The sequence below is a fragment of the Octopus sinensis genome, linkage group LG11 (genome assembly GCF_006345805.1).
Source record: "Octopus sinensis linkage group LG11, ASM634580v1, whole genome shotgun sequence".
In the NCBI taxonomy this organism is placed as follows: Eukaryota; Metazoa; Mollusca; class Cephalopoda; order Octopoda; family Octopodidae; genus Octopus; species Octopus sinensis.
The window spans coordinates 53153948-53181865 of record NC_043007.1 but is presented as its reverse complement, the minus strand read 5'-3'; the positions used below and the strand labels follow the sequence as shown (position 1 = coordinate 53181865).

Here is a 27918-nt window from a genome sequence, read left to right as displayed (position 1 = left end):
CTGTAAACTTATATCAATATTTGCCTGAATAATCATCATAATTCAGTGCAATCATTAACAGTACTTTCAAGCAATTCAGCCCCGAGCAACGCCGGGCAATTCTGCTAGTGTTTAATAAAAAATAACTTATTTACCTAAGTTTTAACATCATCTGCTTTGAAATAGTTACCCTGTGCAGCAACACAGGTCCCAGTGTTCCTAACCCTAATTTTGACCTTCTGCAATTCATTCTTGATCTCAACAACAATGTTAAAATGGCGACCTTTGAGCTGCATTTTTGTCTTGGAGAAAAGATGGAAATATGCAGGTGCTAAATCTGGCAAATAGGGGGAGCTCATTTACAGGCTGCATTTTCATAATGAAGAATTGAATTCTTCGCACTCCACAGATCCCAAGTTTAACACAAAATTTCATGTTGGCTCTTTGTTCCAACTTCCTGTCTATGACAAAAGACAAACACTGCAAAAATAACACATCTCTAAAAGAAACAGAGAAACTCTTAAAATACAAAAATCTGAAAATAGAGATGAAAAGAATTTGGAGCCTGAGAACAGAAATAATCCCTATAATAAAAGGTGCCTTTATTATGATTAAAAAACATATAGACACACACATAACCAAAACACCAAGACTTTGCAAAGAAACAGGCCTGGAAAGCCTGGAGGGATGGGAGTAGCAGGGAACTGTACCAAGTAGCCAAAAGGGGGGGCCGGGCGGCAGGTATACATAGCCAAAGATATAACAGAAAAGAAGTTTGCCAATGTCCAGCGACGTGAGGACCAAAGAACTGAGGTATTTCGGATTGCTAGACAGTGTGTGAGAGAAAATAGTGATGTTACAGGAGAGAAATGTGTCCGCATGGATGATGGGGCACTTGCTTTTAATGTTGGTGAAAAGAAAGAGGCTTGGAGAAGCCATTATGAAAGACTGCTGAATGTGGAGAATGAATGGGAGGAGGAGAGCCTGCCAAATGTTGACCCAGTAGAAGGACCAGCTATCCAAATAGACAGCTCCCTTGTAGTTAAGGCAATTAAGGGTATGAAACCAGGTAAAGCCCCCGGCCCATCAGGAATCACTGCTGAAATGCTTAAAACAGCTGGTTTATGTGGGCTATGGCCTAGTCACCCGCATTGTAAACCAGGTAGTTCATAATGGAGTCATACCCAATGACTGGCGTAGCAGCACCATAGTCAACTGCTAAAAGGGTAAGGGTGATGCTCTAGATAGAAATAACTACAGGGGTATTAAACTGTTGGATCAGGTGATGAAGGTCACAGAGAGGGTCATAACCCATCTCATTAGGGAGAGAATTTGCTTAGATGAGATGCAGTTCGGTTTTGTGCCGGGTAGAAGCACCACTGATGCTATATTCCTGGTCCGACAACTGCAGGAGAAGTACCTAGCTAAAGATAAACCCCTCTACATAGCTTTTGTGGACTTGGAGAAAGCCTTTGACAGGGTCCCCCGATCCCTTATCTGGTGGTCGATGCGGAAACTGGAGATTGACGAATGGTTAATAAGGGCTGTACAGGCCCTATACAGAGAGGCTGTCAGCAAGGTGAGGATTGGCAACGAATATAGTGAAGAATTCCGGGTAGAAGTAGGTGTACACCAAGGCTCAACCCTCAGTCCCCTTTTATTCATCATAGTCCTCCAGGCAATAACAGAGGAATTCAAAACAGGTTGCCCCTGGGAGCTCCTCTATGCTGATGACCTGGCTCTCATAGCAGAATCACTACTGGAACTAGAAAAGAAATTTCGGATGTGGAAACAAGGGTTAGAATCAAAGGGCCTTAGAGTAAATGTAGCAAAGACCAAAGTTATAGTAAGCAGAAAGGCGAACTCAGCACACACCTCATAGGGCAGGTGGCCCTGTTCGATCTGTAGGAAAGGTGTAGGTAGAAACTCCACAAGATGCACCCAGTGTAAGCTATGGACGCATTAGAGGTGCAGCAACATCAAAGGGAAATTAACTGATTAGATAGCTTTCATGTGCGGCAGATGCACAGGGACAATAGACACCACAAATACTCAGAAAACAGATTCCATCACACTCCAGGGGAAGAAACTAGAAGTAGTCGATAGTTTCCGCTACCTGGGTGACCAAGTTAGTAGTGGAGGTGGATGCTCAGAGAGTGTCACCACTAGAATACGAATAGCCTGGGCAAAGTTTAGAAAGCTCCTACCCCTACTGGCGAAAAAGGGTCTCTCACTCAGAGTGAAAGGTAGATTGTATGATGCACGTGTGCGAACTGCCATGCTTCACGGTAGTGAAACATGGGCCGTGACTGCAGAGGACATGCGTAGACTTGAAAGAAATGAAGCTAGCATGATCCGCTGGATGTTTAATGTCAGTGTGCACGCACAACAGAGTGTAAGCAACCTGAGAGAAATGCTGGACATAAGAAGCATCAGATGTGGTATGCAAGAGCGACGCTTGCGATGGTATGGTCATGTACTGCGGATGGATGAGGAGAGATGTGTGAAGAAGTGCCGCTCCCAAACAGTTGAAGGAATCAGGGGGAGAGGTAGACCCAGGAAGACATGGGATGAGGTAGTCAAGCATGACCTCAGAGCGTTGGGCCTCACTGAAGCAATGGCAAAGGACCGAGATCTCTGGAGATGTGCTGTGACTGCAAAGAGCCCGGCTGCTTCCTGCACCAGTTCTGCATAGCCTCTGCCCATTCAAAGTACCTTGGATCCCAGAACATCCCGCTGTGCTTGAGGAGACCTGTTGAGTCAAGTACATGTACATGAACATCAAAACAAATATCAATCGAAATAGTAGTTGTGACACCTGTGCCGGTGGCACATAAAAGGCACTATCCGAACGTGGCCATTGCCAGCGCCGCCTCGACTGGCTTCTGTGCCGGTGGCACATAAAAAGCACCATCCGAACGTGGCCGATGCCAGCGCCACCTCAACTGGCTTCTGTGCCGGTGGCACATAAAAAGCACCATCCAAACGTGGCCAATGCCAGCGCCGCCTTGGCTGGCTTCCGTGCCGGTGGCACGTTAAAAGCACCAACCGATCGTGGCAGATGCCAGACTCCCCTGGCACCTGTGCCGGTGGCACGTAAAAAGCACCCACTACACTTGCGGAGTGGTTGGCGTTAGGAAGGGCATCCAGCTGTAGAAACACTGCCAGATCAGACTGAAGCCTGGTGCAGCCCCTGGCTTCCCAGACCCCGGTCGAACCATCCAACCCGTGCTAGCGCGGAAAACGGATGTTAAACGATGATGATGATGGCAGTGGTGGTGGTGATGATGATAATGATGATGATGATTTCAATTAGTGAGAAATATCAGGACCTAGTCAGAGAAATGAAGAAATTGTGGAAGACTCAGAAGACAATTATTCTTGTAGTAATTGATGCACTTGGTACAGCATTCAATATCCAAACTCCTATCTAAGAAGTTGAATGACATTGAAATTGAAAGTCATGTTGTAGAAAAGTGCAATCTTGCATTCTGTAAGAATCTCAAGTAAAATTCTTGAAATCTGCGGGGACTTGTCATCACTAAACCTCAAGTTAACATCCTTGCTAATTAATATAGCATGTAATACTGGGTTGTTCAGAAAGTTCGTGCCGATTTATAGTAGCTTACCTTTCGACTTATTTTAGAACATGGTTGAGTCCATAAAATAGGATTTGACTACACCTCCATTTAGAGCACAGTTTAAGCTATTTTTTGTGGAAGAAGGTTTATGTTCCTATAACCTGTGTTAATTCTGTAACCTTTTAAAATGGAAGATAAGAAAGTTCATTTTCAGCACTTGATGCTTTTCTTTTTCTGTAAAGGGAAAAATGCCTCACAAGCAACCAAAGAAATATGCAGTTTATAGTGATGTTTCTTTATCCGAAAGAACTGTACAGAAGTGGTTCGCAAGGTTTCGAGCTGGAGATTGTAGCCTTATTGATAAAGAGCGATCAGGCAGACCATCCACTACAGATGATGACCAAATCAAGCCATTAATTGAGAATAACCAACATTGCACAACCCAAGAATTGGCAGAAAGCCTCAACCTATCAAAATCCGTCGTTCATGAGCACCTGGTAAAGCTTGGGCACAAATTGATGTGATATTTGGGTACCACATGTGTTGAGTGAGAAGAACCTTTTGGATCGCATTTCCATCTGTGATTCGCTTTATAAACACAATGAAAATGCGCCTTTTTTAAAGCAAATTGTGACAGGTGATGAGAAATGGATTATCTACTGAAATGTTCAGAGAAAGTGATCCTGGAGTAAGTGACATGAGCCACCCTTAGCTACCCCAAAAGCGGGTCTTCTCCCTAAAAAAGTCTTGCTTTGTGTCTGGTGGAATTGGAAAGGAATTCTGTACTATGAGCTTCTCCCAAGTAACCAGACAATTAATTATGAGAAATACTGCACACAACTGGACGTGTTAAAAGCAGTAATTCAAGAGAAACGATCAGAATTGGCCAACAGGAAGGGTGTTGTTTTCCAACAAGATAATGCAAGATCGCACGTTTCTTTGGGAACCAGACAAAAATTGCTGCAGCTCGGCTAGGATGTGTTACCCCACCCTCCATATTCACCAGATATTATTGCTTCTTTGGATTTCCACTTATTCAGCCAAGAGCCCGGGAACAGGGGGTGCAGCGGGTGCACCTGCACCCCCTAGAATTCTCAGGGGGTGCAAGATCAAAATTTGCACCCCCTACATAATCTTACCAGTTTCAGAAAAAAGCGTCTAAAATTCATCAGTATAAAATGCTTAAGTTCGATCTCGTCTCAAAACAAAGAAAAAAAAATTATAATAAATAAAAGTGATGAAGCTGGCATAAAATTCCCTAGGGAGTTTATGACCACTAACTTCTGAAGGAAAGTAGTGTCAAAATACAAAAAAAAATAAGTGACAATAACAACAGTAGCAGCAACAATAACAACAAAACCAACATGTATGGTTAATTTTGAATATATAGCATTACTTGAATTATTGAAGACAGCTCCCACCCAGTTAAAATATGTAACTCTCTCTTTCTGTCTGTCAAATACTACTCTCCATCTTTCAGTACCACTCCCAAGTTCTTTGTAATTGGTGTTGCTAAAGACTTAAAACATGGTTGAATGGATTCAAAACCCTTTCAAAATTCTTTCAGTCAAAACGATTTTCTCATATAGGTTGTTAGGTCCAAAATGTGCATGAAAAAATTGTTTGAAAGTAAAAACTTTGAAAGGAAACATTTAACTATAAATAATTGCAAACTGAAATTACGAAATAAATTTGTAAAGCCACACATCCGCTTCTATTCTTACTCAGTGGTATCCCACACAGCTTTCAACATTTGGTGGACATTGTCTCCGTTTTCTAACCTTTCCTATCCTCTTCTTTGTAAAACATTCCCTATCTATTTCTATGGTTCTTTCTCTCTACACATCTTCTTTTCCCTCTTTACTACCTTTCATTTCTTCCTGTCTCTATAACCACCTCCTATCTATCTTTATTGCCTTCTTTCTCTACACTTCCTCTTTCTTTCTACCTGCACTCCCAGGTCAATGGGTCTTCCCCCTGTCCACCTTTTTGGGGCAAAACGACCATTCAATATCCCCTAAGCAAATTTTGTTCCCAGGCCACTGTATTCAGCTCTCTGCAAAATAGTCTTAATGATAAAAATTTCAATTCCTTGGATGACGTAAAAAGATACCTTGATGAATTCTTTGCCATGAAACCACCTCAATTCTGGGAAGAAGGTATTTTCAAGTTAAAGGAAAGATGGAGACGCAACAAAATGGTTCATATTTGGTTGATTAAAAATGTAATGGTAAGTATTTATTGACCTTTTCCTTTCTTTTAAAAATCTGCATGAACTTTCCGGACAACCCAATACTTATAATAACAATAACAGCAATAATGGTAATGACAATAACAACATTAAAACAAATATCAGCAAGTAAAAATAATTTTAGTATTATTAAGGAGAAGCTAAGTCAAGAATATGATAAAAGAAGCACTGAAGTGAAGGGGTATAACTTAGAGTACTAAGCTATTGAAAGTTAAGAGTATAAAATCACTTGCCAATAAATTTTGCAGATCTAGTAAAAGACAATAAGTTGCTGATTAAGACTTTAGATGAGATAAGGAGCAGCAAGTTGTCTAAATTTAATCTTGTTTGTACGTTGAGCCTCACAGAGGCTATGACGAAAGACTGAGACCTCTGGAGATATGCTGTGACTTCAAAGACCCTACAAATGAAGTGAGTTCATGGCTTGCAGGACAGCCTGCTATGCTTGAGGAGACCTATTGTGTCAAGTTTATCAACATCAAAATAAAGATCGTATGGATATTGCAGTTGTGGTACCCGTGCCGGTGGCATGTAGGGCCTCACAGGGGAAATGACGAAGACTGACACCTCTGAGATATGCTGTGACTGTGAAGACCCAACAAATGAAGTGAGTTCATGGTTCGCAGGACGGCCTGCTGTGCTAACCTTGGATCGTAGAGTGACCCGCTGTTCTTGAGGAGACCTATTGAGTCAAGTACATCAACACCAGCATCAAAATGAAAATCATATGGAAATTGTAGTTAAGATACCCGTGCCAGTGACATGTAAAAAGCACTGTCCGAACATGGCAGATGCCAGCGCTGCCTGACTGGCGTCCGTGTCGGTGACATGTAAAAGCACCAACCGATCGTGGCCATTTGCCAGCCTCCTCTGGCCCCTGTGCCAGTGGCACGTAAAAAGCACCCACTACACTCAAGGAGTGGTTGGCGTTAGGAAGGGCATCCAGCAGTAGAAACACTGCCAGATCAGACTGGAGCCTGGTGCAGCCTCCTGGCTTCCCAGACCCTGGTCGAACCGTCCAACCCATGCTAGCATGGAAAACGGATGTTAAACGATGATGATGATGATGCTGGTCTTCAGCTTAATGGTCATGTTTCCTATTGTGTAATGAAACATTTTGACATTAAATCAGATCAAGGTTACTAAAATTGATAGAACTCATAAAATTGATAGCACTGATATTTCACATTATATGCTGTGATTTCCAGTTATAAACTGGTAAGAGAATAAGAAAGGAGAGTGAATAAATGAACCTAATTCTTTGAAACAAGTGAATTAATTAATTGACATATCAGTAAGTTAATTAGTAAGCCAACAATCGATTGATCACTTAAAACTCATGTACAAGAAAGAGTGTAGATATATTAGTAAAGATTTCATAACAGAAAGTGCAATCAACATTATTCAAGACAATAGTGGGCAAACAGAACAAGTTGACAGTGAGATTTATTAATTTAACTATGCAATCACAGAACTGGAAAAAAAATGAAGATTTGAAAGAAAGAAATTAATAATAAAAGGCAAAGAAATTTGACAATAGTGTAATTACATGTTAAAATATCAGCTATTCTAGTTCAAATGATAATTCTACTGATAAAGGGAGAAGAACTAAGGACACACCCTTAGCTCCTCGTCCTTACTGGTGGTATCCAGTTAGAAAACTCATTGAAGCATGAATAAAGAATTTTCATAATGATACTTGCACTGTGAATGAGATTACAAGATTAAAAGAAAAAAAAGAATAACATTTGAAATAGAATCCATATGGGAAAGTGATATATGTCAGCAATAACATTGCCTACTATAAGGAGCTGGAGAAGCAGAGTAAAGACAGAGGTAAGCATTCAAAGCCAGGATGGGCTACAACTTGAAATATCAAATTCTGTTTCTTCAAACAACTGTCTCACAGATTATCATAGTTATGAAGTGAACACTATAAATAAATTCACAAAATCAGGAATATTTAAAAAAAATAAACTAGGAAAGCAGTTTAGGGATTCAAAAACTAACACTTTACTTTTTAAAATTCATCAGCTAAAGCAAGAAATAAAAGTATCAGTTACTGGAGATCAATTTGGGAAAAGAATGATAAATTCAATGAAAAAGCTGAATGGATAGAAAAAATTAGATCAGGGATACTGCAAGCATTAAATCAAAACTATACAAAATCAAGAGTACAGTACTGGAAACAAACCCCCAAAAATACCAAACAGGAAATCCCCAGGCCCAGATTTTATTACAGGATATTGTTTAAAAATGAAAGCTTTATCAGTAAGATTTAATAAGACTATTTGGGAAGAGTATTAAAGGCAAGTTAAGTATACTCACATGGCTAACAGCCATCACCCTTCTCATCCCCCAAATAGCTAAACCACCAAAGCTAAAAATTACCGCTTGATAGTCTGTCAAAGTACATTGGCTGCCTCAACATGTTTCAAGAGATTCATTATATAACTAACAATATTGTAAACCCACAAGATGGGAGAAATAAGAAAGTGTGGGGATGTATTAAGTATCTGCTAGTTAACAAAATGACACAAAAAAGAACAATAAAAACTGCAATAACTTGTCCATAGTATGGATAGACAACCAAAAAGCTTTTGATAGAATATAATATGGGTTGAGTACCAAGGCACTGCAGTTAGTCAAAGTGTACCACCACTTGTAGCTTCCATCCACCACCTAACCAAAAACTGGTACACACATCTCTAATTCTTAGAGGTAACAATGAAGACATCAAATCTAATGCCATACACTACTGAAAAAGGCATCCTTCAGGGCAATATCTTTTCAGTACTGTTCTTTGTGCTCTCCCTAAACTTACTGTCATACCTAACCACAAAACACAGCAGCCATAGCAATGGGTTTCATGACATCTCTTAATTTTTCTTTGTTGATGACATGATGTTGTATGAGCCACATCAAAATACAATTGGATCACATAACTCCAAAAATACTGGAATGAAATTTTGTGAGTTCAAATGTATATTTTTAATGGTAAAAAATGGGAAACTAGTGCCCTCCTCCATGACTCTATGCATAAACAACTTAGAAATACAGCCTCTGCTTTCTGGTAAAGTTACTAATAGCTTGGGCAAAATGAAAATGTCACCTATGATGGACCCATCATTAAGGAGAGAGCAAGTTAAAACACCAGCCAAATATTGTGGTATGGGACCACAACAAAAAGATATGCTTTGTTGTTGAAACCAACTGCCCTCTGGATGATAATGTGATCAGAAAAATACAAGAAAAAGAGGATGTCCATGGACCACTGATAAGGACCTTGCAAATCCAGTACCCAACATACATCCTCTGCTTTATATCTGTTATTATTGGAGCAAAATACATATGAGCATGGGTTCTTGAGGAGAAAACATTGCTCCTTAAATTCATACACAACAAGTGAGCATGACATATGGGATGATTAAAATCTGCAAGACCTTCTTAATATTTAAGGGATGATGAACAAAAACACGATGCTCTCCTTTGAAACATTGCCACCAAGCAAGTGGCTGGTTAAAATTAACTCCAAATTAAAAAGAGAAAAAGAATGTATGCATGTATGCATACACACACACACACACAAACCAGTACAAAGATATATGTAAACACATCTGACTGCTTTAAACTCAAACCAGATTGCATGTCTACAATCTTTTAAATATACCTCCTTCAAACTTCTAGACACCTATAAGTGCCTCTCACTAAACACAATTCTTCACTTATAAAACTTCTGATGAAGTGGCATCTGCATAAAGAATTACATAAGTTTATCTAATGTAATAATTCTGTAACAATCAAAGAAACATGTTAAAATGTTATGAATCAATTATTTAATGTTATATTCTACACACACGCATGCACGCGCGCGTGCACACACACACACACAAATTATCTCAAATTATACAGTACATGAAAAGTTTCTGAATGACAGATTTCCAGGTCAGTTTGAAAGTAGTAGTTTAAAAATCTTACTTTTTTAAATGTGCGATAAACTGATCTAAATGCTGGCTGCTGATCATTGTGCATGACTCTTCGACAACCATGTATAATAGCAGCTCCTTCTTTTTCTGCTGATTTACATACACTCATATACATACAGTGGTCTGGGCGATAATTCCAGTGACAGTCAAATATATATAATTCATCTGAAACAACAATTACCATTATTACTGTTGTGAATCAGGAATTATAAGGAAAAGAAAATGAACAGTCAATATAGTAATGACATTACAATTGATAATCCAAGAGATATTTATTAATAAATTCATGTTAGGTGAATATTTCTAATTATATAATTTTTATCATATTTTTCATATGAATATAAGATTTTTCATGTTTTCACATGAGCATAACACATCTAAGAGAAAAGCTGTACAGGTAAATGCTTTATTACAAACTATCCTACATCATTATTTGGTTGCACACTATTTTATTGAACAGGTAGAATAAGTTAATGGGTTTTAATTGCCTACTAGTGATTGCTTTACTACTGTCTTTGATGTTATTAAGCAGTGATTAATTTTCTTCACTTTCCAGCTAACGCTTACAATAAAAGGACACATTATCTGGATTGTCACATCATATGTGCATGTCTGCCCATGGATATACATTAAAGCTCTTGTAGAAGAATGATGATTTCCCCAGATCGTCTGCTAGGAGTTATTTCATGAGCAAAGAACACTTTTTTAGATTACATGTTTAGCTATACTAAGTTTTCATAACATTCAAATAGGAACCATTTTTACTGTCTAGACTGGTCACAGTCAAAGCTGGTAAGAAATAGAAAATATATTTCTTTTAGCATTTACTGTAGAATAAAATATGTTAATCTGCACTATGAATTTTTCTACATTAACACAATCTATTTTCCATAGAAACATCAATATTTTTTCTATTTCTACTAAGCATTTCAAATGCTGAGACTGCTAGAATAATTGATGTGAATTTACAGTACATACATAAAAATATGCAAAAGAAAAAGATAACCAACCAGTATTGCAAGTCAGTCCAGCATGAATGTATAAATGGTATCTGATATCTCTGCACCCAACTACACGAACGTCTCTATAAACATTTGCAAAGCATTTCAGCTTTTTATGAATAGATGGATATGACAGACAACATTTCACAAACTCAATGTTCTTGTATCTTGCATTAGAGTACATTGCATGGTTCATTAAGCAGGTTTTCACTGAATGGAAGGTAATGTGGTAACTAAGTTTCAATCAAATTCGTTGGCTAATCAATTCACTAAGAGGAGATAGATAAATGGACGCTGCAGCTACTTGTGTATTTTTCTACTTCGGTTAGAACATAGTACTAAAGAATATGGTTGCTTATGTGTCTAGATTATGCAAGAGGTGCTCTAAGGACTGGGGCAAGATGCAGTCATAAACTGTGCTCTTTTCATGAGTTGATAATACTGAAATTAATATACAATTAAAATTTAAATAATTTGTTATTGCAATGCTGAATTATACATATTGTATTTGTTGGTATACAAGAAACATGTTCTTCCTGTTTGTTTTAAATGTATCAAAACATTGCCTTGTGCCTAATGAGGTCATATTACGGACAGAAGAGTGTTGCAGGCTAGGAAACCAGGTTAAGTTTGTTTAAGCACAATAATAGTTACTTATAGTGAAACATTGAAAATTAGCCAAAATATCACAGTCTGTTAACATAAACTTATGCAAAAGTATGTTGGCAGTTATGTGGAGAGGTCCTCCTTCCCCAGCATAGAAAATAGAATATACCCACATGATAATATATCCAAGAAGGAGACTATAACACAGCATGGAGACAAGAATCAGGCACAGTGGGTAAGGATGCAAGAGTGTGGGAAGAGAATAAAGAATCAATATAAACATGTGTGGAAGTGGTCAGATGTATATAGAGGGTGAATGTAGTATAGTGAATAGAAGTGGGGATGGTAAACATGAGTGGGAGACAATAAGAATGAGGCATGGATGCTAACCAGGAGTAACACAGAGAACAAAGAGTTATGACAGGCATAATAGAAATGGTGACATGGTTCTACTTTCATTTCTTACAGCACCAGAACAAAACAGTAGAAGAGGGATGAGTGATACAGTGATGAGGGGTAGGGTTAAATTTGCAAGTGAGGGAAAGTGAATGATGGTTACAAACTGGAGTAGGAGTGGCGGAAGATAATAGTGAGGAATGCATGTCAATAAGAAGCAGTACAAAGGACAAACCCAGTTGGTGAGTAGTGAAAAGTTGGGGAAGAAACAACAGTTGTAGGCTTGGCAGAGACCCAGTTATATGTATGTTCATGGACATTATTCTCTGACAGTCTCAGTCATGCTGTAGTTGGCAGACGCTTTCAAGCATTAGATCATCTCAGCCCTTTGCTCATTTTTTCCATAAAATCAGCCTTCACCACCTCATCCTATCAGGGGCAATGCACTGCATGCCTTACTTTTTTCAGGATAAATAATTTTTGTATAATATAAAATTAATTATTGATAATTTTCACTATCCTCGTGAAGTTTTTTCGTACTCTCCATTCCTTCATTTCTTAGTATAAATTATAAGCAACTGATATTTAAGAAGTCTAAATAGAAAAAGATCCTGTTTGTTAAGTGAGAAAAAAATGAAAGAAAGCAATGAATTAATTGCTTTTCTCTTCTCCTCAAGCAGGGAACATGAAGAGAGAAAAAAACAAAGAGAAAGGCAGAGGAAAGCAAATGAGTGAGAGAGAGGCAAGCAGATTTTTTTTTCTGCTTGCTTTCAATTATAGTTAAGAAAAGGGTAGTGTTATCTTGTTTGTATTCTATTATTCTCTTCAAGAAAGGTGTGTGTGAAAAAGAGAGACAAGAGAAAAAACTGGGAGGTCACAAAGAGAAAGGCAGAAAAAGCATTATTTTTACTGCTCACCTTAGACCCAGCTGACATGCTGTTAACATATTTCAGTTTAAGAAACTCATAACTTTTTAATTTTTTGGAATTTTCAGAAAATCTTTGTGAATTTGTGTTCTACAGACAGGAATTCATATGATTATGCAAAAAATATCTTTTTTGTGTAAGATTTAAGGGAAATTTAGCTGTAGTTTTTAGTACATCTCACAATACCTCCTGATACCATCCCCACATCTTTGTCACTGTCATGTATCTATGTTTTTCAATATTTTTCTCTCCAGAAGGTGGTGAGCTAGCAGAAATGTTAGCACACGAGGCAAAATGCTTAGCAGTATTTTGTCTGTCTTTAGCAGTATTTTGTCTGAGTTCAAATTCTGCTAAGGTCGACTTTGCCTTTCATCCTTTCGGGGTCAATAAATTAAGTACCAGTTGCGTACTGGGGTTCATCTAATAAGCTGGCCCCTTCCCCCAAAATTTCAGGCCTTGTGCCCAGAGTAGAAAAGAATATTTTTCTTCCCATAAACATTTAATGGAATGAGTTTTTTAAAAAAAATTGAAAAAGAGAGGGGAGGGAGGATCAAAAATTTTTTTTATCTTTCATAATTGTATGAATTCCCATATGTAGAACACAAATTTACAGGCGTTATATAGGGTACTTAAAAGAAAATTCTGCCTTTTCTTCTGAAGCGCTGATATTTTCGCTGCCCCACAAAGCAGCAAAAACATCAGCGCTTCAGAAGAAAAGGCAGAATTGTTTTAAGCAGAAAGATCAAAAACTTGCCTATTAAAGCTTTCCTTATAGTCAGACAGATTTAAACAAGAAATGGATGTTTAGTCAATTTGCACATTTTGTTTTACTACTGATTCTGATTTATTTCATACAACTTTTCAGTACTGAAGAGTATATATTTTATCCTTTATCTTATACTTATTTTAGTCATTAGACTGCAACCATGTTGAGGCACCACCTTGAAGAATTTTTAGTTGAATGAATCAACCCCAATAATTTTTCTTAAAACATGGTACTTATTCTATCAGTCTCTTTTGCCAGACAGCTAAATCACATAAACATACCAAGACTGGTTGTCAAGCAGTGGTGGGGGACAAACACAGACACAAAGACACACACACATAGGTATATCTATATATATGAACTCTACCATTACAAACAACACATGAGCATTCAGCTTTTGCCAAATGACCAACACAAATGATTTCTTTATAGTGTTCATGCTGCACATTAAGCTCACTCTTTCCATCAAATCAACATTGTCTGAACAGGTGCACTGTATATTATGCGCCAGGTGTTGAAGTGATTGTAGAGCAACATGAGATGAAGTGTTTTGCTCAAGAACACAACACACCACCCAGTATAGGAAATGAAATCATGATCTAGCAATTGTGAGTGCAGCACCCTAACTATTGAAGATACGAGAATCTTCATTGATCACTACAATTGTTTCGAACCATCTAGCATTGATCCCTCGCATGTGAGATACTGAACATCTGGTTTAGGTGTATCCCTTGATGTAGATGTGTCTCCTCAGGTGATTTCAAGAGGTATCGTGATAAAATAAACTTGGTTTCACAAGATTTCTTTTAGGTTTTCATATAGAGATACAAAAAGAAACACGTACAAAAAAAAGTATTAGATACAACTGTTAGTTGATATGGATGCACAAATGCCCACACATACATGGTCTGGCACACATACACTTGTTTGTACAAATGCACATATACATACTAACACACACACATTTGGTTTGGCATACGTACACTTGCACACAGAATTAAGTTGATGTTATAATGTGGATCCTCATCCACTTGTATGTTACTGTCAGCGTTGTAATACTCTTGTTGTCACTATTATGCTGTGGCAGTATTCCACGTCTTATTATCTTTGACCCATCTATCGTGCTATCGCTGATTGCTCCGCAAGACAATGACTTTGAAATGTCTGCCTTGATTGTAACTTGTATTCATATATATCATGTAACTGACACTGACTCCAACTGAGAACTCATACAACTCTACTACTACTGACCTCCTACAATGACTGACTGTCTGACTCATACCACTTTGTCACTTAGGAAGGGGAGTACCATTTTCACTACATCTCCCCTTTTATTATTTAGGGGGGGGGGCAAGTAATTTTATTTTACTTTATTCACCCCTCCTCCTTTTTTAGGTTCTTTTTTTCAACTTAATATATTTTCTTTTTGCTGTCTATTTGTAGGAACTCTGTGTTCTTCCTTTTTCTTCCACTTGTATGTGGGTTCAACCACCTGTAACAGTGTTGGTACCTGGAATGTGCCATACAGCCATTCCATAAGTTCTTCTAATCTGTCTGGTTCATTTTCTATGAATTTCTTCTTCAATTGGTTTCTGTGACTTTTTTCAATACCTTCTCTGCTTTTAATTCTGTACATCATTTTTCCTATGTACTTTGTAATTTTGCCTTCTTCCTAGTACTGTTTTCCATTTTTATACAACCTCATGTACACCTTATCAGTAATTTTGAAAAATTTTGGATTGTCTTTCCTGGTACTTGCCAGGTAATAGTTTATCAAAAACTGATTTCACCTTCCTTGTGAACATCAGTTCTGCCAGTGAGCTTCCTGCTGCTGTGTTGGGGTTCAGTGTCACCCTGTATACCCTTAGGAATTGCTGCAGAGCAACTTCATCTATGACTTCCTTGTTTGCTTTTCTCAAAGCTCTTTTAAAAGTGTCCACAAAATGCTTTGATTGTCCATTTCATCTGGGATGGTAAGGCACTATCGTTTTATGTTCTACTGAGAACATTCTGCAGAATTTTCGAAATTCACAGGACATATATTGCTTTCCATTATCAGATACAATCATGTCTGGGATGCTAAATCTTGTGAATAATTTGTGCTAAAAAATTATTATTGTTTTGGTCTTTTGCACTTAACAATTTCTTCCAGCCATTTTGTAAAACTGTCAACTACTACTAGGTAGTAATAACCATTTAACGGACCCACAAAATCAACATGTAGTCTTGACCATGGACTTTTTACTGTTGGCCAAGACTCCCATTTTTGAGAAGGCAATTTTGCTGCCACAGCACATCCTCTACAGCCTTTAACTACGTTTTCAACTTCCTTATCCATCTTCAGCCAATACACGTAACTGTGCATAAGTGCTTTCATCCTTGCGATCCCTGAATGTCCAATGTGGAAGTCTTTCAACATACTTTTTTGTAAAATCTCAGGTATCACTACCCTTTGGCCATACATTAGTATGCTGTCGCATGTTGAATATATGTTTATTTGTTGCTGTTTTTTTCTTACTGAACCTATTTTTGTTTTCTTTAGCTGACCACAGTGTTTTTTTTTTGTTTCATCAATAAACTTATCTTTTGATGTGTGTCACTCCAGAGTTATTGGTAACTCTCATACAATGTCCCAAATTATGTGTTTAATTTTCCCTTCAGCTCTTAGGGTTACTATTACTGTGTCCTCGAATGGTTTGCCATTTCTGGGTATCAACCAGGATAGGCTGTCAGCATGTCCTAGCTTTTCCAAAGGTAAATTTTCCATTGTGTAGTCATAGTTTAGTAGTATGGTACTCCATCACTGCAACCTGTTTGTTATATGTACTGGGATTCCTTTCTTGGATCCATAAATTGTTAGCAATGGGCAATAGTTTGTAGTCTAAACCATCAACCATGTATAAACCTGTGGAACTTTTTTATGCCAAATATAATCGCAAGTATCTCTTTTTCAATTTGGCTATAATTTTTTTCTGCTGGCAATAGTATCCTTGACACATGAGCTATGGCCTTTTGGCTGCCATCTTCACATTTGTGTAGGAGTACAGCACCTTCCCTGTACTTAATATCATATTGCATTCTTCTGACAGTTTCTGGGGAGTTATATCCCGGTTCATTTCCAGCTTTGTGAGAATTTTTATTCTGACTTCTGTGTCCTTTTTAGCAGTAAATCCCTGAGCTAAAATCAGGCACATGGACAAGTCTGGAGTTAGTTTATCCAGTTTAAATCTCTTGCATCCTCTGTTCACTCTACTGCTATTGACCCACAACAACTGACTATCTGACTTTACAGTGGCTTCTCATACCACTTTGTCATGTGGGAAGGGGAGTACCATTTTCACTACAACAGTTGATATCAATAAAGTTAGTACCTATTAGTGGCTATTGATATGACTCTGCTTGACGAGGAATCACAAATTCTGTGGGGTTATTCACTGGGTCTGGCTGATATACTTAGAACAGCTGTAGACTCATAAATACACACATAGTAGATGTGTATTTTTTTAACAATGACTAATGAAACAACTGATAGCCTGTAGAAAGCATCAATGCCAGTGTAGATAGACAATCTGTAGTGTAGATAGACATAGGTTTTTTGCGTTTTCATCCCAAAGTGAGGGATTTATTGGGAAACTCAAGTCAGTATTTTTCTCATTATAAGCAGTATATGATAGCCAAGGGGTATCCCAATGATGCTTGTAACACTGTGGAATTGTGTAGTTATTCAACCACACATTTAAGTAAAGTGTGGTCACTAATTTAGTTAATGATTACTCTAATTCATGCCCACTGTCTTATGCAAAAGTACATTTAGTAGTATGCAAGCATCTTTGATAGTCTTTCATAAATCCTATTAATGAGTTTCTCATTGGTCCACAAACTGGACAGCAATTCCTGAGAGCACAATCTGCATCTCCTGGAAAGAATATTGTATGGTTGTGCATGTCTTACTAGAGATTATATTTAATCTTATCCTCCTTAAGTTGCCACACAAAATCAGCCAAAGATGTTGAGTGCCCTTGCTAATTTTATTGAAACTGGAGACATGGTTTCAACATCAGTTCTTGAATGAATCAGTAGCTGCACCAATGTAAATGTACAGTTCTCCCCTTGTGTGCATGGTACACTATATACAACAATGTTACTCATACAGAGGTTCATCAATGAGCAATTTGTTTTTTCTCTGCATGAACAGATTAGATTTAGTTGCATTTGTGGCTCTGTTGACTTTATTGTTGGCTATCTTTATTTTCATTATTATTCCAATGTGACCGCAGCAAATGCTTTACATTCTGGTTAGTATTGTTTTCCATGACATTTTATTCTAAATATTTGCTATCCTTCCTATTTGCTGAGCTGAAAGTAGTTCCCCCGCCATAGGCTAGGGGCCCAGTGGGTGAGTTATTCAACACTTTGTTCATTTTCCTGTTATTAATGTGGTGTAGGTATTGTTCTAAGTTAGTGGAATTTGTATATGATACCTTCCCAGTATGCCTATTAAAAATAGTATGGTATCTATTTGATTTTGGGAAATATCTGTCTAAAGTGGCAAAAAATTCCCTAGCGATCTTCGTTGAAATGTGAACCATAGACTGGGTTATACCAGAGGACATGTTTCATATATTTGATGTTAGGCTTATTGGTTCTGGTGTACTGTACAGGATTGGGACAATTTATTGTGTTGTGTATGTCTAGGGGTGTTGGCATATCCTTTGGTACCTTTAGGTTTATGTACATATTCTTTATTCTTTTACTTGTTTCAGTCATTTGACTGCAGCCATGCTGGAGCACCACCTTTAGTCAAACAAATCGATCCCAGAACTTATTCTTAGTAAGCCTATTACTTATTATATCAGTCTCTTTTGCCAAACTGTTAAGTTGTGGGAACGTAAATACACCAACATTGGTTGTCAAACGATATATATATATATATATATATATATATATACTAGCAGTATCACCCGGCGTTGCTCGGGTTTGTAAGGGAAATAACTATATAAGCATTTTTAGAGAGTTATAGCCAAAAAATAGCAAAGAAAATGCATTAAAAATGGAAAAAAAATGATGGTAAATTTTTTTTTAAATCGTTGACTCATCGTAGACATTTTTAGAGAGTTACTTCCCTTATATAATAGCGAAAAAATACATTAAAATGGAAAAAAATTATGGTAAATTTTTTTTTAAATCGTAGACTCATCGTAGACGCGCGCTAATACCCAGAAGGGCTTGATATGAATCGCGACTATAAGATACCCGGTTTTGGTTAAACTGCACCGCAAAATGTGGGAGTAGTTAGGAATCTAAATCGTAGGAGACAGACACACAACTTGACTTTTATATATAAAGATATATATATATATATATATATATATATATACATTTATATTTATATATATATATATATATATATGCATTGGAAGTGTGTGGCTTAGTGGTTTGGGTATTAGGCTTGTGAGTTCAATTCTTGGCTGCATGTTGTGTCCTGGAGCAAGTCACTTTATTTCACATTGCTCTAGTCCACTCAGCTGTATTCGAAGGGGCCAGCCTTGTCACAATCTGTGTCATGCTGAATCTCTCTGAGAAGTATGTGAAGGGGTACGTGTGTGTCTGTAGAGTGTTCAGCCACTTTCACATTAATCTCACGAGCAAGCTGTTCCATTGATTTCATCAACTAGAACCTTTGTCACTGTAAGCAACAGAGTGTCAGTTATACATATTCTTTTATTTGTTTCAGTGATTTGATTGTGGCCATGCTGGAGCACTGCCTTTAGCTGAACAAATCGACCCTAGGACTTATTCTTTGTAAGCCTAGTACTTACTCTATCGGTCTGTTTTGCCGAACCGCTAAGTTACGGGGATGTGAACACACCAACGTCAGTTGTGAAATAGTGGTGGGGGGGACAAACACAGACACACAAACAAACACACACACATACATACATACATACATACATATATATATATATATATGACGTGCTTCTTTCAGTTTCCGTCTACTAAATCCACTCACAAAGTTTTGGTCAGCCTGAGGCTACGCAGTTGAACTGAACCCAGAATTATTCGATTGGTAAGGAAGCTACTTACCACACAGCCACTCCTGCAACTATATATAAAATTTATAATTATAATTATAATTAACTATAATGCTTACTTGCTGGAAAGAGAAGCAATATATTATACACTGAAGTCGTTATGAATTTGCACGAGACAGTTCACAGCGACACAGATTCCAACAAGGTGAGTTCATTTTTCTCATATGAAAATACTTGCTGAGGGGAGATGAGATATTAGCCAGAACTCAAAATCATGAGATGAGGTATTAGCCAGAACTCAAAATATCCAATTCTTCATTCTACAGCTTTGTTCTGTGATGATTCTGATAATCGTTCCTTGCCCAATTTCTGTTGGTATGTTGTATATTTCAGTGTAATTCGGTGGTTTACTTGAGGATTTAGCTTCACTTTCCAGCAAGTAGGTGCATTGTGTGCCCTCTATTGTAATTATAGTTAATTATAATTATAGTTACTTGCTGAACCTGTGAAAAATTCACGGAAAACATAAAAAATGTAAGCATCTGTAAACAGTGTACTGGTGCCATGAGAAATGTTTGTATATTATGACTGTCTGTCTTTACATTCTGAGTTCAAATTCTGCCGAGATTGACTTTGCCTTTCGTCCTTTCGGCATCAATAAATTAAGTATCAATTGTGTACTGGGGTTGATCTAATCAACTGGCCACCTCCCCACAAAAATTTCAGGCCAAGAAAAGTATATTGTGACAGTTACAGAATATAGAAAGTAATGTAACACCAATAACTATATAATCCAACCAAAATATCTCAGTTACACAAACATAAATGGAATTACTATTTAACCTTAAAATACATCATACATATTCAAAGAACGTTAATGTACAAATTGAACTGCAAAAGAACAAAATAATAAATGGATTTAAGAATATAAGTTTGGTAATTGCGCTTATTTCCACCATGTTTTAACTAACCTAAACTATACACACATACAAATACATTCATATATATATGTCTCAAGTTGTAGCTGTAATTCAAAGGGGTCTGCGTTATTATATTCTGTGTGAGGTTGAATCTCACTGAGAACTACGTTAATGTTATGCATGTCTGTGAAGTACTCAGCCATTTGTGAGTTAATTTTATCAGCATGTGGTAATGAAAAGTGGAATTGACAGCCAATATTTGCTGTGTATATGTATCAATGTATGAAGTTTTCTTTGAATTTATGTATCTGCTATCTCTCTCACTTTGTCTTTCACTTCCTTTGTGTCCCTCTTCTCTCCTGCTTTTGATTTAACAATGTGTATTATCATTATTATTATTATTAATGCTATTACAGTTATTAAGTGAAACCTTTTTACCTTTAAGAACATAGTTGTTATGTGAGGATATAATCTGTAGGAGGTTATTGGTGTTGGAAAAGCCAATTCCATTATGGTGGGTGTTGAAAATGGAGTGGTACCTGGATTTTTGGAAAAGTATTTTTTGATAGCTTGGTAAAATAGGTAGGGGAAGGTTACTTTTAATTTGTTTTCTGTATGGAACAATTAACTAGATATTTTTACTAGGGTTATGCTATTTATTGAGAGATTTATAATTAAAAAAAAAACTAAAATCTTTTTTAAATTTACAGAAAGAGTTATGAAGTAGAGTTGCTTCCCTTAGACTGTTTTTAAATTTTCGAAGATAAAGACCGGCTATTTTGATATAAAGAATTATTATCAGGATTATTCACTCTAGGAATAATTATTCACAAGTATTATAGTTGTTGTTGTTGTTGTTATTATTATTACTATCATTATTATTATTATTATTAGCGTTCCCTACTACAACTTTGCTTTCCACATATGTATATGTGTGTATGTATGTATGTATGCATGCATATATATATATGTGTGCATGTGTGTATTTATAGTCATTTTGTTTTTATTTTATTCTTATTTTAAAAAACAGCCATTCAACATGTTGAAGTTTGGTTTTAACTGCTCTTTCTCCCTCTCTTTGTCTTTATATATATATATATATATATATATATATATACACACACATACATAATTTGCTGCTATTGGCCCAGCAACAGATTAGAAGGCATGTTTGAGTGTGGACGAAGAAGTATGTTTCTTCTCCCTCTCTTACTTTTTTCAATATACTGAATACCTTGGGTTACAAACTGATGTGGATAAATGAAGGTAAATATATTTTATAGTTATTATATTTTTTCTTAAAATATGGTATATACAACTGAAGATCAGAAAATGTGCTTCTGAATTGAGATAATCTTTTAAAAACTGATTTATTTAGTTTGTACATTAATTATGAAACTAGTTTTGTATTGACCATGGTAACTAATAAAATAGACTTCACTTATTCCACCCACATTACATAATTTTCGTACCAAGGAGAAAAGTCCGTTTGTTTTAATTTTATTTTTATTTAAAAAAAAACAATGGCCATTCAATGCATTGGAGTTTGGCTTTAAACTGCTCTTTCTCCCTCTCTTTGTCTTTATATATACATATATATATATATATACATACACATAATCTGCCGTTATTGGACCATGACAGATTAGAAAGTGTGTTTGAATGTAGATGAAGAAGTATGTTTCTTACCCCTCTCTTACCTTTACATATATATATATATATATATATATATATATATATATATATATATATATATATATATATGCATGTGTATATATATAAATATATATGTCATATATTGTAGTTTCTTACATCAGTTAAAATATCTTATTGATGCAGACTGTTGTTTATATCCTCCCTGATGAGACTGATGCACATAATAATGTTCCACATTATTCATGCTTATGTGACATCTGGATACCTTGTAATTGTTCCTCTGGATTTTTCCTATAAATTGTAAATTCATATATATGCACAAGATTTTCATTGGTAAAACCTGCAACTGGAATAGTTACTGCAAATGGAGACCTTTAATACTAATGCTTCTCTCAAGGATATACCTGTTCCCCCAAGAAAGGTTTTCCTTAAACAACTCATCAATAAGACTAACTCTATTATTAATCGTATCAGATGGCAAGCTTTCTTCTTCAATAATAAGGATATCAAGCCACCCTCCAATGACCAAAATTATGAATTTAGTAAATTGTTCAAATATAAAATAATCCTCCTCTTAACCCAAGTTTAAAACAGTTTGACGAGGACCTCTGGTCTATTGTTAAGAATGTTAAATTCCATCATTCACCCTTAAGGAATAAACATCTAAGATATCTATATAATATTACCAAAGAAATAAACATGGAAGGCCTTCTTGTTCAATATGATAAAACACGTAACCTGTATCACTTAAACACGGATTTTTACCTAAAATTATTCAAGAAGGAAATACAAAAAATACATAAGACTACTAGTGAAAATGTTATCAGAAAGGCTAACCTAGAAGCAAAGAAAATTATGGAAAAATATAACTTACAAATGAAGACTGAGCTTTTAAATCCAAAATAACCCTGTTTTGTCTTAAAGGACCACAAACCTAACTTCTTCAATAATCCTACTCTCCATCTTATCTGTCCTTCCAGCTCTGATATCAGTATACTTAGCAAAAATATTCTTGATAAGTGCATTCCTTCATTCATGAAAAAACAAAATTTATGGTCTAGCGCGTTCCAGATTGTTGACTGGTTCAACTATATCAATAATAAACTAAACACTAAATTTATTCAATTTGATATCTGTAGTTATTATTCCTCTATCAATCCCATCAACCTTAATAAAGCTCTATGGTTCATACATAATAAAGCTGGCCTCTCCCAGGATGAAATCAATGTTGTTTTAATAGCTATAAAATCTATTATCAAATTTGATAACAAATTTTGGGCTGGTAAAGATCAACCTAGTTGCTTTGATATACCTATAGGGTCTAGTGACTCAGCTCAAATATCTGAGAAATTCAAGGTACTATTCGATTACTAACTCACACCGAACTAGGATAGGTTTTTCTAATACAAAAAATCTTTCACAAATCATCTCTTCGCATAATAATAAGTTGTTAAATACAAATCCACTTACTGGCAATGGCCATGCTCAAATGGTGCTTTTTATGTGCCACCTGCACAGGAGCCAGTCCAGCGGCACTGGCAACAACCTCGCTCGAATGTTTTTTCACGTGCCAGTAAGGCGACGTAGGTAATGATCTCACTCAAATGGTGTTTTTTACATGCCACTGGCACGGAGGCCAGCTTGTTGCTCTGGCAATGATAATGCTCATATGGTACTCTTAGCACTCCACTAGCACAGATGCCAGTCATCAAATTTGATTTCGATTTCACTTGTCTCAACAGGTCTTCGCATGCAGAGTTTAGTGTCCAATGAAGGAAAGATACACATAAGTGGGCTGGTTACACACCCCTGGCATAGGCCACAAGGTTATGGTCTCACTTGAGCTTGCCGAGCCTTCTCAAGCACAGCATATTTCCAAAGGTCCCAGTCACTAGTCATTGCCTCAGTGAGGCCCAATGTTCGAAGGTCATGCTTCACCACCTCATCCCAGGTCTTGCTGGGTCTACCTTTTCCACATGTTCCCTCAATGGCTAGGGTGTGGCACTTTTTCACACAGCTATCCACATCCATCCTCGCTACATGGCCATACCAGTGCAGCTGTCTCTCTTGCACACCACATCTGATGCTTCTTAGGTTCAGCTTTTCTCTCAAGGTACTAAAACTCTGTCGAGTATGCATACTGACATTACACATCCATCGGAGCATACTGGCTTCATTCCTTGTGAGCTTACTCATGTCCTCAGCAGTCATCCATGTTCACTGCCATGTAGCATGGCTGTTCGTACACATGCATCATACAGTCTACCTTTAACTCTGAGTGAGAGGCCTTTTGTCACCAGCAGAGCTAAGAGCTCTCTGAACTTTGCCCAGGTTATTCTTATTCTAGCAGCTACACTTTCAGTGCACCCTCTCCTGCTGCTGACTTGGTCACCTAGGTAACAGAAGCTATCAACTACTTCTAGTTTTTCTCCCTGTCATGTAGTGGAAGTTGTTCTCTGCACATTTTCGGTGTTTAATGCTTTTGAGCATCTGCCACATACAAAAACTATCTTCCCAGTTAGCCTTCCTTTGATATTGCTGCACCTCTTATGTGTCCATAGCTTACACTGGGTACATCTTATAGAGTTTCTACTTAGGCCTCTACTACAGATTGAGCAGGGCCATCTACCTGAAGGGATTTGTGGTTTGTCTGCCTTCCTACTTATTAGGACTTGGGTTTTAGCTAGGTTGACTCTAAGGCCCTTTGATACTAATCCTTGTTTCCACACCTGAAACGTCTCCTCTAGTTCTGATAGTGACTCAGCAATTAGAGCAAGGTCATCAGCATAGAGGAACTCCCAGGGGAATCCTGTTTTGAATTCCTCTGTTATTGCCTGGAGGACTATGATGAATAGGAGGGGGCTAAGGACTGACCCTTGGTGGACCCCTACCTCCACCCGGAATTCTTCACTGTCCTCATTGTCAACCCTCACCTTACTGACAGCATCCCTGCACATGGCTTGCACAGCTCTCACTAACCATTCATCCATCCCTAGTTTCCTCATTGACCACCAGATAAGCTGTTGGTAATAGAAAAAAGTAAATGCCTTAGCGCTTTGAAAGGTGTTTATCCATAACATACTGTGCAATGAAATATGGTTCAGATTCATATTTAATACCCTGTATGTGACCAAGGATAGTCCAGCAAAACAGTTAATTTGTCAAGGATATCAGAAAATCTACAGTGTACCTGTAGTATAATGATAACTAAAGGATGCCTACCTGCATTGAAATGAAAATAGATATTCACTAGGTCTTGGTCTCCATAAACAATTTTATATCTGTAAGTCTTGTAATATTCTATGATTAACGATTGCCATTTTGTACATCTGATTCTTGTTAAATTCATCAACATAACACCTGAGTTGACACCTTAAAAGAAAAGGAACAAAGGGAAAAAATTTCATTTGACAAAAGAAAGAATGAGAAAAACAATACTATCTTTGAAAATATTCATATGTCAGTGAAGTTATTTTCAAATTGAAAATAAATAAAATACAAAGGCAATACATTAAATCTAGCAATATTACTATTATATAGCTGATGAATTTTTTAAAATTAAATCAAAACCAAAAAATACCTAAAGGTTTAAAAAATGGATGTTGAGCAAATCTGTTGTACCACCCAGTACCAGCATCTTCATGCTCTGGTGCTAGTCCTGTTGTGTGGGATTCAGAAAATTTGCTGAAGATTTCCCATATAGCAGTGACTGGACTCAAGAACAGAACATCTGTATCAACGTAAAGTAAGGAATCAACATCTATTAAGATATGCTGTAAAATAAAAGAAGTAGATAAAACAGTAAAAAATAATGTGGAAAATTATCAATTTTATTCAAAAATATAAGGACACAGATCGTGTCGTATAGCCAGCTGGAGACGATGTCTCCTGGGGCTAAATTACAGCAACATTCTTTCTAAACCAGGACTGCCATGTTATTTTGGCAAACAATCTTTACTCCATCATCATTAATGTAACAGCTTTATGTAATCTATGTTGCAGACCAATACACATTAATCAAAACACATTGTCAAGCAGACGAGGACTTTAGCATGAAAGCTGAAATGGATCTTTAAAAATATCTTTTCACTAAGGGGTATGGAGTTCTGTCTAAGGTGGTTTTGAATTTCTTTGTCCAGTATATTGACAACAGAAATTGTGCAGTCCCAGTATCTAAATGAGAAGACTGGAGTTGGTTGATTTTACAATTTATGGCATCAAAAGCATTTAAAAATGCTACAAACTCAACACACAAGAGCTGATGTAGCTCCCAGCATTTCTCTTAAAAGCTGCCTAGTAATGAAAAAAGTAAATGACATAAGGAGGGCCTCTGATTTCTCCTTATAGCATAGTACTAATGAAGTGATTTCATGATTTAAAGCCAATCAAGATTGAGACAGGGCAACCTTTACCCTATTCAATATAGTTGATTTTTATCTATCTATATCAAAAGGATAATTGGTTAAGGTGGTTATATTTGCTAGGAACTAAAATGACATTACAAAAGGAGCATATACATAATTATGCATGTTAGGAAACTGCTGTTCAATAAATATTCGACTTGAGTCAAATATATTTCTTTCAAGATCAGGCAGAAGTTGGTGTAGCTTGGGTGGGATGTTTTACCCCACCCACCACACTTACCCTTACCTGATCTTGTACCTCAGATTATCATTTATTCCAATTCCTGCAAAATTCTCTAAATGAGAAGAACTTTGATTCTTTAAAAGTGTGTAAAAACTATATAGACCAGTTAATGTCCCAGAAAGATCCCAAGTTCTGGGAGGATGGGATCATGAAGCTGCCTCAAAGATGGCAAAAGGTAGGGGAACAAATTGGGAAATATTTGGTTGAGTAAAGGTGTACACAACTATCTAAATATTGTTAATGAATTTTACTTAAAAAACACTACATATTTTTTACAAACCCAATATGTATCACCAATCAATATCGTCCTTTCTTATTACCCCACAAGATGCCGCATCTTCAAGTCAGCTTTCACCATTTTGTGCCATGTCATCTTCAGTCTTCTTCTTTTATGAGTTTCATTAACCAAGATCACATGGCACTTCCTTGTACAGCAATCAGTATACATGTGCATTACATACCCACACCAATGCACCCTGCTCTCTTGTACACTATATATGATTCTCCTTGCACCCAGTTTTCTCTCAGTTCATTTGTACTTTGGCATTCAGGCATACTAATATTACACATCTATTAGAGCATACCTGCTTCATTTCTCTTTAGTCTTTGCAATTCTTTCTCATTCAAAGCCCACATCTCACTATCTTGCACCATTGTAGTTCAAACACAAGCATCATACAATCTACCCTTCACTTTGACAAAGAAGACTTTTGATACCAGCAGAAATGGTGAAGGTACACCTGCCATTACTGCTGATGACAAGAAAGAGGCATGGAAATAATACTATGTGAGGATGTTGAATGAAAAGAATGAATTGGATATAAAAAGAGCACTTCATGGTGATGCAACAAAGAAATCAGTAATTCAGTAGACAGTAGAGTGGTGAATAGAGTGATTAAGGAGATTAATGTAAGAAAAGTATTTGGCCCATCAGGGTTAGACGCTATGCCCAAAATATCTGGTGAAGTAGAACATATGATAGTCACCCAAATAGTTAATCTGCTGTATTACATGAAACACACATTAGTAATTACCTATAAGTGGGGTGTAGGGTGCGTGTGTATCAATAATTATAATTTTAAACGATACATGTTTACTATGGACTTCCAGTAATGCATGTGCAATGATATACAATAACTGGCTGGTGTTAGCTGTAGTGTCATCATCATCA

At 36.8% G+C, this 27918-nt stretch overlaps 1 protein-coding gene across 3 annotated transcripts in view; it reads right to left on the bottom strand.

Moving 5' to 3' along the window:
• Nucleotides 1–27918, bottom strand: part of LOC115217457 (glucoside xylosyltransferase 1) — a 108998-nt gene that overhangs the window by 21801 nt on the left and 59279 nt on the right. For 2 of the 3 annotated variants that reach the window (XR_005001289.1, XM_029787160.2), the window contains exons 4-6: nucleotides 25681–25873; nucleotides 25323–25472; nucleotides 9790–9962 (exon numbers count right to left, since the gene is read on the bottom strand). Coding sequence is in view for 2 of the 3 variants with exons in the window: in XM_029787160.2 (XP_029643020.1) it covers nucleotides 9790–9962; nucleotides 25323–25472; nucleotides 25681–25873 (516 nt within the window). In the remaining variant the exon portion in view is untranslated. The remainder of the gene's footprint in view (nucleotides 1–9789; nucleotides 9963–25322; nucleotides 25473–25680; nucleotides 25874–27918) is intronic. The other variant, XM_029787162.2, reaches the window with a different exon arrangement.